Source organism: Notamacropus eugenii, chromosome 1 (genome assembly GCF_028372415.1).
Source record: "Notamacropus eugenii isolate mMacEug1 chromosome 1, mMacEug1.pri_v2, whole genome shotgun sequence".
NCBI lineage: Eukaryota > Metazoa > Chordata > Mammalia > Diprotodontia > Macropodidae > Notamacropus > Notamacropus eugenii.
The window spans coordinates 334,080,023-334,092,579 of NC_092872.1; the positions used below are offsets into that span (position 1 = coordinate 334,080,023).

The 12,557-nt window shown below is 34.3% G+C and overlaps 1 protein-coding gene across 3 annotated transcripts in view; it reads right to left on the minus strand.

Annotated features, from left to right (window-relative positions):
* The window catches only part of TRIM9 (tripartite motif containing 9), a 160,603-nt gene that overhangs the window by 5,348 nt on the left and 142,698 nt on the right, over positions 1–12,557 (minus strand). Inside the window, exons 8-11 of one of the 3 annotated variants that reach the window (XM_072629826.1) lie at positions 6,159–6,347; positions 3,560–3,601; positions 3,017–3,040; positions 1,851–2,154 (exon numbers count right to left, since the gene is read on the minus strand). In XM_072629826.1, the coding sequence (XP_072485927.1) occupies positions 1,851–2,154; positions 3,017–3,040; positions 3,560–3,601; positions 6,159–6,347 (559 nt within the window). Of the gene's footprint in view, positions 1–1,850; positions 2,155–3,016; positions 3,041–3,521; positions 3,602–6,158; positions 6,348–12,557 lie in introns of those variants that run through there. The other 2 variants (XM_072629824.1, XM_072629825.1) reach the window with 2 other exon arrangements.

Consider the following 12,557-nt stretch of genomic DNA (forward strand, 5'->3'; position numbering starts at 1 on the left):
CCTAAACTGGATGAAAATGCTTAAACTGCAGCAATCCCAGGGAACTTGGAGACAAAATAACATGTGTAAAAAAATCTGTCATGTACTTTAGTCAGTAGTCTCAAAAATAAAATTAAACAAAATTTATCATATTTGTTCCTCCCACACACACCTTTTATGGTCTGGCTATATGGAACTTCAGAAGAAAAATACAAATGTAAGAGCTATAAAAGATCCCTTTTTCTTTTCTCTCTCCTCCACATATAGAATTAAGACTGTATGGCCATTGTATAGGCAGTCATTTTTACAAAATTCAGAAATTATTAATTATACACAATTCTACAATGACAACACAAGTTAGATGTTGTTTGTGCCCAAGATATCTATTTTTTTTTAAAAAAGTTAATCTGAATGGTGTGATAGATTGTGTTATTATTTATCCCTTCACTTCTAAATAAAGAATATAAAAAGGGACGCTGAGTATGATACACATGTGATATCCTTCTGGTCTGGGCTCTGATAGTCATATGGCAGGGTCATTGCTCCAAATATAATTTGGGGCAGGGGGCTTATATCCCTGATCTGAAATCCAGTGTATATCTGGCAGAAATTATCTAAGAACTCAACCTATATGACACTGGATAATGCAAAATTGAGTTGATCAAAGTAACAGAAAATCTCTAAGGGAAAAAAAAGACTGTAAATCCAAGCTACAAGAAGAGAAGGACACACTGAACTAGGCCACTGGACGACTAATGTTTCCTACTGCAACATCCAATTAGGGAGAATGCCATCATCCTACCATTACTTAATTCTTTTCTTTTCTTAAAGATGGACTTTTTAAAAATTACCATATAAATTGATGGATATTTGCCCAAGCAGGTTCTGAATGAGATCAGAGTCTGTGAAAGTTACTTATCCATCCTAGGAAGTTTAAGAAATATAACTTTAGAAGTAAAAAGAGTTAAAAGTTAAGAAGGATGTCAGAGAAAATTAATCCTTATTGCAAAAATTGCAAAATAAATTTTTATCATATATACAATGCATTTACTTGGAAAGACTAGAAAACGCAAGAGAATTTTCTCTAAAACCTGGCAACTCTTAAACATAATATGGTGCTCAAATACAGTATTAAGAAATGACATCTATTAATTCATCATTGCCTATTTTAGTCCTATGAACAACCTGCACACCAAAGTTTCCAGCTTCTTCCTATCTGTCACAAGAAACAGTGAGATGTTTCCAGTTCTTAGCCTAATACATTAGGTATTAAAGAAAGAATTCATGGTTCCATAGATAGGTAAAAATAGGTTCACCAGGATAAACACTCCAGGACAAACCATCCAGTTTCCTATTAAATTAGTTATTTAACTTGCATTATAGTGAACTTTCAGATGGCAAAGGTGTAGTGCAGTAACTTGTATAATCACTAAGTTGCTATTTTCTTCATGAAACCTAGCTTAATGTCCTTGCACCTACAAACTGTCTCTCCTTTTCTGAATCTCTTTGCCTACTGTTTGCTTCTCATGCACATTTCCAACTTAAAGTTATTTGTGTTCATGGTTCTTTTGCTATAAGAATATAAGAGCATCAAGGGCAGAAAGTTCATTTTAATTTGTTTCACATCCCCAGGACTTAGCATATTGCCTTATATACACAAGGCATTAAGTAAATGTGTGTTGAATTAAATTAAAAAACAAGCTTTTTGTTCCAAAAGCTAAACCCTTTGTATATCCATTACACCTGTGCTGGCTTGGTTTTGCAAGAGCAAGGGGAAAGAGTGAAGAAGAACTATGACTGTGGTTCTTATTTTCTTACTAGAAGTTCAACATGAAGGCTTGACTTTCAGCAAGTTGGCTGCCAAAGGGTACCTGTTGGTATGTGAGTTGTTGTGCATGAACCAGCTCCGATTATTGTCCACATACATCGCCCAAGCCTTGTCATCCTTTCCTAGCATCATATCTTTCATAACATCAATGCAGGCCACACCAAAAGCAGGATCTGGATGGTTGTCATATCGATCAACTGTCAGCTCCCAGTAATGGACTCCCTTAGAGAAGCCGGTCTTTCCTAGCACAACCCGATCATCATAGCTACTACAGGTCACAGTCAGGTTGTCATTGGAGAAGATAATGTCAGAGTGTGCAGAGCCAGGGTCAAATGCAAACCAGGCAACTGGGAAAAAACACAAAGGGAATCTAGTTATCAAGAGTGAACCAGTGACTACAGTCTATTAAAAATGTCTAGGCAGGATGAGGACCTTTATGTCTAGGTACCTTGCCACTGGGTAGGTAGAAAGCTTCTAGGGCCAGAAAAGATAAAACACTGAATATGCCCAAGTGGTGGCCACTTGCTTCATGTAGGATAAGACTCAAAGAACCAAATAACTGTCTTAGTAGGGTATGTCTTTGGCAAAGGGTCTTCTTGCCCAGATTACACTCCCAACTTAGTGAACCAGAAGTGGAGTGGCATCAATTACAGAAAAAAATGCCTTCCTTCATCTGGAGACTGTCAAAACAATACCACCAGGAAGAAAAGGGGGTTGAACTAAGGTGATAATGTGCAAGGGAAAGTGGGAAGTCTAAAATATGGAATTCTCTATGGAGGAAGGATAATAGAAAAATGGTCAATATACTGCTCAGTATAACTGATTAAAGTTTAATTGTTTTTGGCTCTACTAAAAAACTGAAAAGTTGCTCAACAAGATCAGTGTTTATGAGTTCAATTTTCATGAATAACTAAGAATTGGCAACAGGGCAGAAATGACATGAATTTCTTCACAGCATAATTTGACAATTTGTTCTCTAAGTCTCGGACATATAATAATTTATAGAAGTACTGGCCTTTTAGACATTAAGGGTAGATAAAATAGCATGTTAGCACCAGTGATTGTGCTCCAAGTTTTAATTCCTAAATACTATCTTAAAAATAACACACTTTACACAGACTTATTCACTGATCTATTGAACCTCTTTATAGGAAACTCACATGCACTTAGATTTCTGCACTTTTTAACAGAACATAAGTTATTTCATACCTGCCACCATTTTTTTAATGTCTACTGTTGTCATTCCAAATGAGTGGCATGAAGGAAAGAAACAGGAAGTAAAATAGTCATTTGTAAGAAAAGTCATATGTTTTATGAGCATTTGCAATAATGTTGGATGATTCTTTGTTACTATAAGGCACTACACAAATTTCAGCTATTATTACTATTTCCTTTTGGTGGGACTACGTTACTTTGGAGACAAGAGAGAACATTTTTGAAAATAGTCAGTACAAAATCATACAAAACATAACTTTTGGGGTGGTTTGTGTTATCTGTAAATTTCAATAAAAAAGGATTCTGTGTTAATGTATAAGAAAACTAGAAGAAATTGGACTTTTTTTCTGGTGAAGCATAAAAAATAGAGCTGGATTATTTTCATAAAAAGAATTCGAAAGATTGGTGTAATGGAATCTTAAGAATGATTACTCAGTTCTCTTGAATTAAAGTAAGTATCCATTTACTCTGTGAAGAAAACTGATGAACACGACAAATAAACTAAAAATAAAACTTAGTTATAATAAATATACTTGCCCAGTTGAGAGTAAGGTGCTGATTGTGTCTCAAAACTGCATCCTATAAAGAAATACTATATTACATACATCAAAAATAAGAAAAACTAACCAGTCTTAAAGTTATTCATATACACTAGTGAACAACATTCCGAATAACGTTAATATGTCTGTGATTCATTCAAAATCAGAAACCTTCCCTTTCTCCACTTCTTGCACAAGTTTACTAGATAATTTTGCTCTGTGAAATCTGTGATATACTTTTGCATGATACATTCTTATCATTCAATAATCTTCTTTCAATCTTTTTGCAATTATGTAGTTAAAAACCTCATCATTCTATCCTCTACCACTTCTTTATGAATTTCCCATGTTAAGAAGCTTACCTAAATAAAAAGGGGAAAAGAAGACTATCTTGCATGAAATGGAGAAATTTTGTAGTTTACAACTATTCTGTCACAGTATGGCTCTTAACTCATGCTATGCAGATCAACATAGTTATGCTAAACTACTGCTATGATTTAGGTCTATGTTCAATTTTACTAAAATCTCTAGATAGTAATACACCTTATATTACTGTACATCCACATATCTATCATTTAAGTAATATGCTGTTTATTATTATTAAAATCATTTTAAAGTAAAGAGATATTTTGAAAGCCGCATTCTTTTTTGATGTCAAAGATATTTTATACCTAGCTATATAGAGACCTGTAGTATAGAGGGTTATCTATGAAATACACCTATGCTACTTCAATCATGAATCATTCCACTGCTTTCCAGAAAAGATTACAACACGCTTTCCTAACCTTATTCTCATTAGACCCAAAATTTGAGATGGCACCAGAAGAGCCTTGTAAATTTGGCTTTAAATTGGAATTATGAGAAAGGAAATCTAATACTTCCCCATACCTACTCAAAAAAGAGTAATAAAAACTGCTCTCTAACAACATTTTTGAAGGAAGATATATGAGGACTGAATTAATAGGAAAACATCATTAGAATATTTGTTTAAAGTACCTTGCTCTTGTTATAAACTTAAAAATTAGGAAGTTGCTTTGTCATGTATAACATTCAATGAGAGGAAGTCCAAGGCTGAGTTGCGACTAGAATTTAAAGAATGTAACCCTACTTTTGATTAGTATCTTGCTAGAATAAAATAGAAATAATCCATCCATTTATATTTCATTCTTAGTTTCAATTTAAAGCTGCCTAAATTCCTATCTGTTAATTAGGGCCCAGTGAGTGTAATAAAGCTAACTTTTTTTCGAATTGAATTTATAATTGAAATTTCTAATTTAATTCTAATTGAACTTTTTCTAATTAATTTTTTTTTTCTAATTGAACTTCTTTTTGCACTTATTTCTAGCTGTAACAGTTATGTAGGCTCTACTCAGGGTTTTTTGTGTTTGTTTTTAATTAATTATGCTTATATATATTTACTTTCAAAACAGAAGTTCTAAAAGGTATTTTATTTTAAGCACAACACAAAAGAGTTACAATTCAATTATGTAACTATTAGAGTACTATTAAATATACCCTCCGATCAACTCAAACCACAGGGCCTTTTATTCTTAAGACATATATATTATAATAACTGTGACACATGGGAAAAATTCAGTACCAAAGCATATTTAAAAGTATACAGAGAGAAACATAAAAGAAAGTAAAGGCCATGCTTAATAAAGCTTGAAGTCCTTGAATATCTTTTAGACTGACATGACATGCTCTTCTTCATTTCTCTATATGGGTGATGAAACAAAAGGAAAAGAAATCTTTGGAAATATGCAATGTGTAAAAATGTTCATCCATGATTATAAAATAACTCTGAAGAAATTAAGTATGTGTGGTGCTTGGACAAATTTTCTATTTTCTACTTGTTGGGCTGATCCCAGCAAAGTGAAAACCTACGTCTGGTAGCAATTCAAGCAAAATGAGCTTGAATCGGTCTTAACTTGCCTTGATGACATGTGAAGCAAGAGGCAGTTAGATTATTAGACTTTGTGGATTTATCTTATTCTGTTTTTTAAAGGTTCATTTCTTTAAACTGAGAAAGTACTCTCATGCTAGCAGATAATGTTTTCAAATTTTAGATCTTTTCTCCCTAATTTCCAGGATATAGTCTGCTGGTATCTCTCAAGCCTTTGTTTAAATAAGCCCATCATGGCCAGATGTGCTGATCTACTCTCAGACACAAACGTCTTCCAGGATTCAGAAGCTGCATACCTTTAGAATGTTTCCCTAGTCTTATGGAAGTAGATGGTGCTAGTGCTATGTCATGATATGCTATGACAGAATGGATAATTCATGACAGTGTTAACAAAAAGAATAATTTGTGAGCAGAAAGTGTGAATGTGAGCAAAAGGAACACTTTTATTGATGTGGAGGGCTTATTTATTAATGTCGTTCTACATGAAGAGCAGCTCAAATGACTTAGTTGTTACATCACACAGACACAACACAAAATGTTATTATCCAAATCCTCTTCACCCTAGAAGCAGCCACAGACACAGAGAATAATTACTCCCTTGTAATGTACATGTGAATGTCAAGAACTAAGTAAGATATTTCAGAATAAAGGCACAAAGATGAAGAGGAAACATCAGATGTGCTCAGCTCACCTGGTACATTCAGAGACTGTAAAGAAGAATGCAAACTCAGCTGGTGGGATGAGGATCGGATGTCAAAACAGGATCTTCCAGAAAAGTTAGGTTGTAGATTAAGGGTTGATGAGAAAGGACTCATCCTACGAAGCTGTAATCTTTCTGAAGGAGACGGAAAAGGGAGGGTCTGCTCTTCAGAATCTGTGTCTAAATGTAAATCAATGTAAAATAGATATCAGAAATCTGCCACCTATTTGCATAGTCTTACCAATGCTTTAACAATTACACTAGCACAAGGCCTGACCAATGGGAAAGGGGTGCTACATGTCCCCTCCCTAAAAAATGGGGTTTGGAACAAGAACAAAGTAGAGGAGATCTTTACAAATTGAGAGAGACAGAGAGAAAGAGAGAAAGAGAGAGGGAGGGAGGGAGAGAGAGAGAGAGAGAGAGAGAGAGAGAGAGAGAGAGAGAGAGAGAGAGAGAGAGAGAGAGAGAAACAGATTAACAGGGACAAACAGAGAGAGAGAAGATATGAAAGAAGATATGAATATATTCATGGATATATGTGTATCCTTGCTTTTTTCCTTCCTCTGACATTTCAAATAAGACGAATTTTATTCTTCCAAAATGTTAAGTAGTAATCAGTTAGTAAATTTCTCTTTTGCCATTAAATATTATTCATGTTGAAGTTTACTCTTGAAAGTAAATCTTGCTAGGTGATAAAAGGGCTATTAAAGCCTTATCCTAGATGATTGGCAGTTACTCTTAGACAATAAAATTCTTTTCATAAGTTTTTGCATAAGTGATGGTGATAATTAGGGATCATCTGCATGACCATAATTTTCCTTTTCCTTCTTAACATGTATTTCTTTTAAGAAATGATTTTCCTTGAAATATATATTCAGATTTTTTTTCTGCAACATACAGCAAAACATCCTCAAAGCTTTGGTTTTTGTGTGGGAGGGCTGATGTTAAACACAAGTGGCTCAGAGAAGAAAATACTTGGTTGACCTGCTGTTCGGTAAAGGAAACTGGATCCTTGTTTTGTCCTATAAAGTTATGTTTAGATCCTGGAAATTTCAATTAACCTCTTTATGACTATAAAAATAAATTGACCTCACAAGACATAATATGGGTCACTTATAAAATGCCTGTAAACTATATAAAGGATACGTTCAGGGGCATGCTGGCAAATGTTTAATATCTAGCTCTCTGAAAGATAAGTACGCACAACAAATTTAAGTTGAATTTACATTATAATCATTTTCCATTACTTTTTAAAATATAGACACTCAATAAAATAATAAATCAAGCCCTGATTTATAACATTTGCTTATTTTTGCGGTATAAATGATTACACAGAACATTTAACAGCTGACTCTTGTGAGATGGTACAAGTTGGCTACACACCACTGGGTATGTTATTGATTCAATGAAGAAGCATTGTAGAAGTACTAAGTCAATGTAAGGATATTCTTAATTATCTGTCCTGTGCAAATAGAACAGCTAGTGGATTGATTTTCCTAAATTTCAAAAAGAGAAATGTATCATGTTCAAACAGGCACTTATACCAGGTCATTTAATACTACTAGTTGTAGTGCAAGAAGCTGGTCATAAGTTAACTCTTCATCATGTTTGTCTTTGAATTTCATTTTAGAGGGAATAGAAATTATGGGATACAATTGGTTTCTTATACATTTTCAGTTCAAAAACTTCCATTTTGGGGGCTATGGACATTTTAATTTTTTCTGTTTAGAGTTGACATTTTCAACATTGAGATGGTCACTTTTTTCACTATGATAGTCTGTGACTGCTTGATATTTAATAGACAGAGTAGAGATGGTAAATGTGTCCATCTCTAGGAGTCATTTTGAATTAAGAACAGGCAAAAGTGCTGCTTATCAGTCTGATTCCAGCAAAGTAAAAAACCTATATCTAGAGTCATTACAGGCAAAATGACCTTAAGTCTGTCACAACTTGTATTCATGGCAAGTGAACCAAGAAACAGTTAGATTATCAGACCTTGTGGATTGTAATTCCTTAATTATTTTATCTTTTTTTAGTTTGTCATAGGATTTTTCTTTTAACTGAGAAAGTACTGTTGAATTCATTTCTGTGGAAGATTTTAAAAACTGTGATAAAATAATTTAAATGCTTACTTAAGCATTTATTTTATTTTGAACAGTTTATAGCTATATTTATCAAATGCTATATAATACTATTTTCATTATTAAATAAATTAAAAGTGTTTTTCATCTAATAAGAATCTGCTGGGCATTATAGATTTCATAATACATTGGCAGTTGATTTGTTTTTCTTAAAGGTAAAGTTGCTTTAAAATATGAGGGAAAGAACACAAGGTAGAATTCATTTTCAATAATTCTGAATTTTGGCCCAATCTTCAGAAAAATAAGTTGAATTGTTTGATGAAAAAAATTTATAGTGGTTCCATCAAACCCAATTATAATTTCACTTAACTATTTCATTCTCACCAATAGGAAAGATTTCAATGAAAAAACTTCTTTCTGGGCTAGAAAATGTAATGATGTATGGCTTGGCACTTTGCTAGTTTTGTCTATGGATTTTGCTGCCATGCTTTAGTTGTCTTCTCCCTCTGTGTGCTCCTTCTCCCACTGAGGAGTTCCTCCCAGAACCTCCATTTTTAAGAAAGTGCTGAGATCTACCATGCTTCATTTTTTGGACTTTGCCACAGTACCCCTCAGTCCCATGAACATGACACCACCCCCCCGTTGAGCTCCCTTTTATATATTGTCTTCCCCTGTAAAGATTTGAGCTTCTTGATAGCTGTTCAGTCATTTTTCAACCATGTCTGACTTTTCATGACCCCATTTAGGATTTTCTTGGCAAAGATACTACAGTAGTTTGCCATTTCCTTCTCTGCCTCATTTTACAGATAAGGAAATGGAGGCAAACAGGTTGAATGACTTGTCCAGAGTAACAAAACTGGTGTCTGGAGCCAGATTTGAACTCATGAAGATGAGTTTGTAACTCAGGTCTTTTCATTCTATCTACTTTGCCACCTGGCTCCCTTAACTGTAGGAGCTCTCTTTATTTTTACTTGGATTAGTATCTGTAGTGCCTGGTTCAGTGCCTGTCACATAGTAACATTTAATAAATGCTTGTTAACTTGAATTGACTTGCCATAATCTTACCATATAATTTTCTTGGTGGCAACCTCATTTCCCAGGTTTTAGCTCTTAAGCATCTGTTCTTCTCAGATAAACTTCTTAGTACATATCATTTTACCAACCCTTTCCCATTCTTGGGTCTTCTCTCATTGTATGCCCTATAGCTGGTACGTCATTTCCCAACAGCTTGTCAAGTTCTTGCTCATTTTTTAACTAAAGCAACAACTAAAATCGCATCTCTTCCACAAAGCCTTCATTTGCTAATTAGGAGACATGGAATGTCTAAACTAGAGTTACTTATACTAATGAAGAAACAGGACGAAACTAAAAGCATTTTTTAAAACTAATTTGATGTATGTTTTGCATAGGGATTTTTTTTAAAAATAGAAGTATTCTGATTATAATTCTCTCCACATATATCACCAAATAAACTGAAATATAGAGAAGGTACCTTCAAAATTGATAACTTCTTGGCCAAAGCTAAGCTATATGCTCTCAATTTTATGTTCCCTAGCAGAATACATTTTGAAGTAGTGCACCAACATTTCAGGTCACTGATAAACATCTAAGTTCCTTTTTCATTAGAAAATTATTGTCAATTTACTATGTTATTAGAGTTAAGGGGCAGGTAGGTGGTGCAGTGGATAGAGCACTGGGTCTAGGATCAGGAAGATCTGAGTTAAATCTAGTCTCAGGCACTTACTAGTTGTGTGACCCTAGACAAGTCACTTAACCTTTAGTTGCCTCAGTTCCTTATCTGTAAAATGAGAACACACTGGTGAAGGAAATGGCAAACCATTGTAGTATTCTTTGAGTCATGTGGAGTCAGACATGACTGAATGACTAAACAACAAGAATAAGAGACAGGAAAACAACTCCTTAAGAAGATTCTCATCATGCTGTTTGTCATGTCCTAATATGGTCCAGACTTTGTTGCACAATTCTTGAATATTCTTTTATAAATGTATGTAACATACATTCAAAAACTGTAAAATGTATTAATAATGGAAATTAATTTCCAAATTTTAAATTGTATATTTAGCTACCTAAGCACCTGATTTAGTGTTTTACACATGTCAGAGGGTTATTAAATTATTCATGATACTGGTAAATGCAATATTTTGTCAATCTGATCCTTCTTTTTATTGGGTATATAAGCTTCTGGAAGTGTGTAGTGTAGATGCAAGAGTAGTGATCAGGAGAATAAATTACTCCTTTTTGGTTGGCATCTACTCTTACATGGGCATAGCCACTTTCTCCCATCTCTTTTGTCATAAACCTTTCTTTATGGTCAATATCTTCAGTTCCACCCCTGGGTATAGGGAGAGGGATAGTTTTCCTTAAACCTGTGTGGGACTTCAGAAAATTCCTAAAGCAATTGTCCCCAGAAGAGATAACTCAGAAATTTTCTCACAGGGAAATATTTAGGTTCAGGTGCGCCTTGGTTAATTTGATCAAGAATCTCTACCTCCAGGTCCTCAGTTGAAGCCCTTTGACTGAATCCAAACTTCACAGAACAAATCCTCTTAATAAAAGGATTTGTTCTGTAAAATTTGGATTCGGTCAAAATGTTGCACCAAAGGACCTAGAAGGTCACTTGTAGCCTCAAGCCTTCAGGTTCCCCATCCCTGGCTCTAGATCCATTGGGTCAGTCTGGGCATTGGGAAGTTATAAAATATAAATCAATAGAACTATCTTAAGCAACTAGATCTATGCCTTTGTACTGGGAAAATTCCTAGCAATTAAGTCTCTCTTCTTAGGTACATAATGACTCATTTACCTCCTTCCTAACTGCATTTATTAACAAAGAGAATACATATATAAATTAGTATAGTAATGCAATTATATGGTGTTAAAGAAAGTTTCATTTAAAGTAAAAGACAAAATAGAAATCAAACAAACTCTTAATGAAGAAGAATTGGTAAAGTAGATTCATTTCTACATATGAGTGAAATAATAAGGTGTGGGGAGAAGAGTCAGGAGATGGGAGCTTTGAATTTATAGGGTTGTATCTCTATAGAATTATAACCACATGACTTATGTGAAGTTCCAATCACACAGTCCTGATAAGAATATCAATGCACTCTTCTTGCTTTCCTGCTTCATATTTCAATGTCACTGAAGGTGTGGAAGAGGCAGGTAGCAGCCCCTGCTTCCAATCATGTTGCTGGTGACCCTTTGGCACCGATGGAGTTCTTCAACTCTTCTCCTCCATGCATTTGTTCACTTATACCCTTTTACCAAGCTTCAGATCTTCCTCTTCTTTAGAATGAAAGTGAGAAAAACTGCCCTTTCAAAAACACCCTCCAAGACTGGAGTAGATGTATATTGGGGGATTCCTTTATGACAGTAAATGTTGATCTTAAATGTCCTACTCTATACCAGCATTTTTCTTGATTTTAAACCATAAGACCCCCTCCCTCCCAATTTTTATTTGAAATCCAAAGGACTGAGTTCAAGTACTAGCTCTGCTAAATTTTAATCTTGGATGATTTATTTAATTTCCCTGAGCTTTGGTTTTCCTATCTACAAAATGTAAATTTGAGAGTAGGTATACTCTAAGGTCCATGTCAAATAAAAATGACAATTCCATTTTCTATAGTTATTTGTTTGTGCTGTTCTGTCATGTCTGACTCTTCAAGACCCCATGGACTACACTGTCTATTGAGTTTTCTTGACAAAGATGTTGAAGTTGTTTGCAGTTTCCTTCTCTTGCTGATAAAGGCAAACAAAAGTTAAGTGACTTGCATGGTGACACATAGCTAGTCTGAAGTCAGATTTGAACTCAGGTCCTCTCAACTCCAGGCTCAACACTCTATCTAGTGAACTACCTAGTTGCCTCCAGCAGCTAATAACAAGATTATTATTATAAATAAATATAAATTATAAATACCAATCAATTTTTTTTCTGAGTTAAGTGAGGAAGAGCAAATATAGAAGTTGTTTTTTCTTACCAAAAATGGAATGATGATGCCCCCTCCCCCTCCTATTCTTGCACTTGAAACCAAAAACTTAATAAATTTATCAGCAGTTGGGTACTAGCCAAATGTGGAGGTTGGAATCCTGGCACAGTAAAATTAGATTTTTCAGTAAGACTTGCCCAAGTTATTTTAAAGTCCAGCTGTAGGAGAACAATTAAAGATGCTTTTGTCAGAAATTTGACAGAAAACAGGGGAACAAATAAATAAGTAGTCCTTGAAATGACTTAAAATATCCCTGAAAAGACAAAAATATACTAATGGACACACAATGTACAGCAAAAAGCATC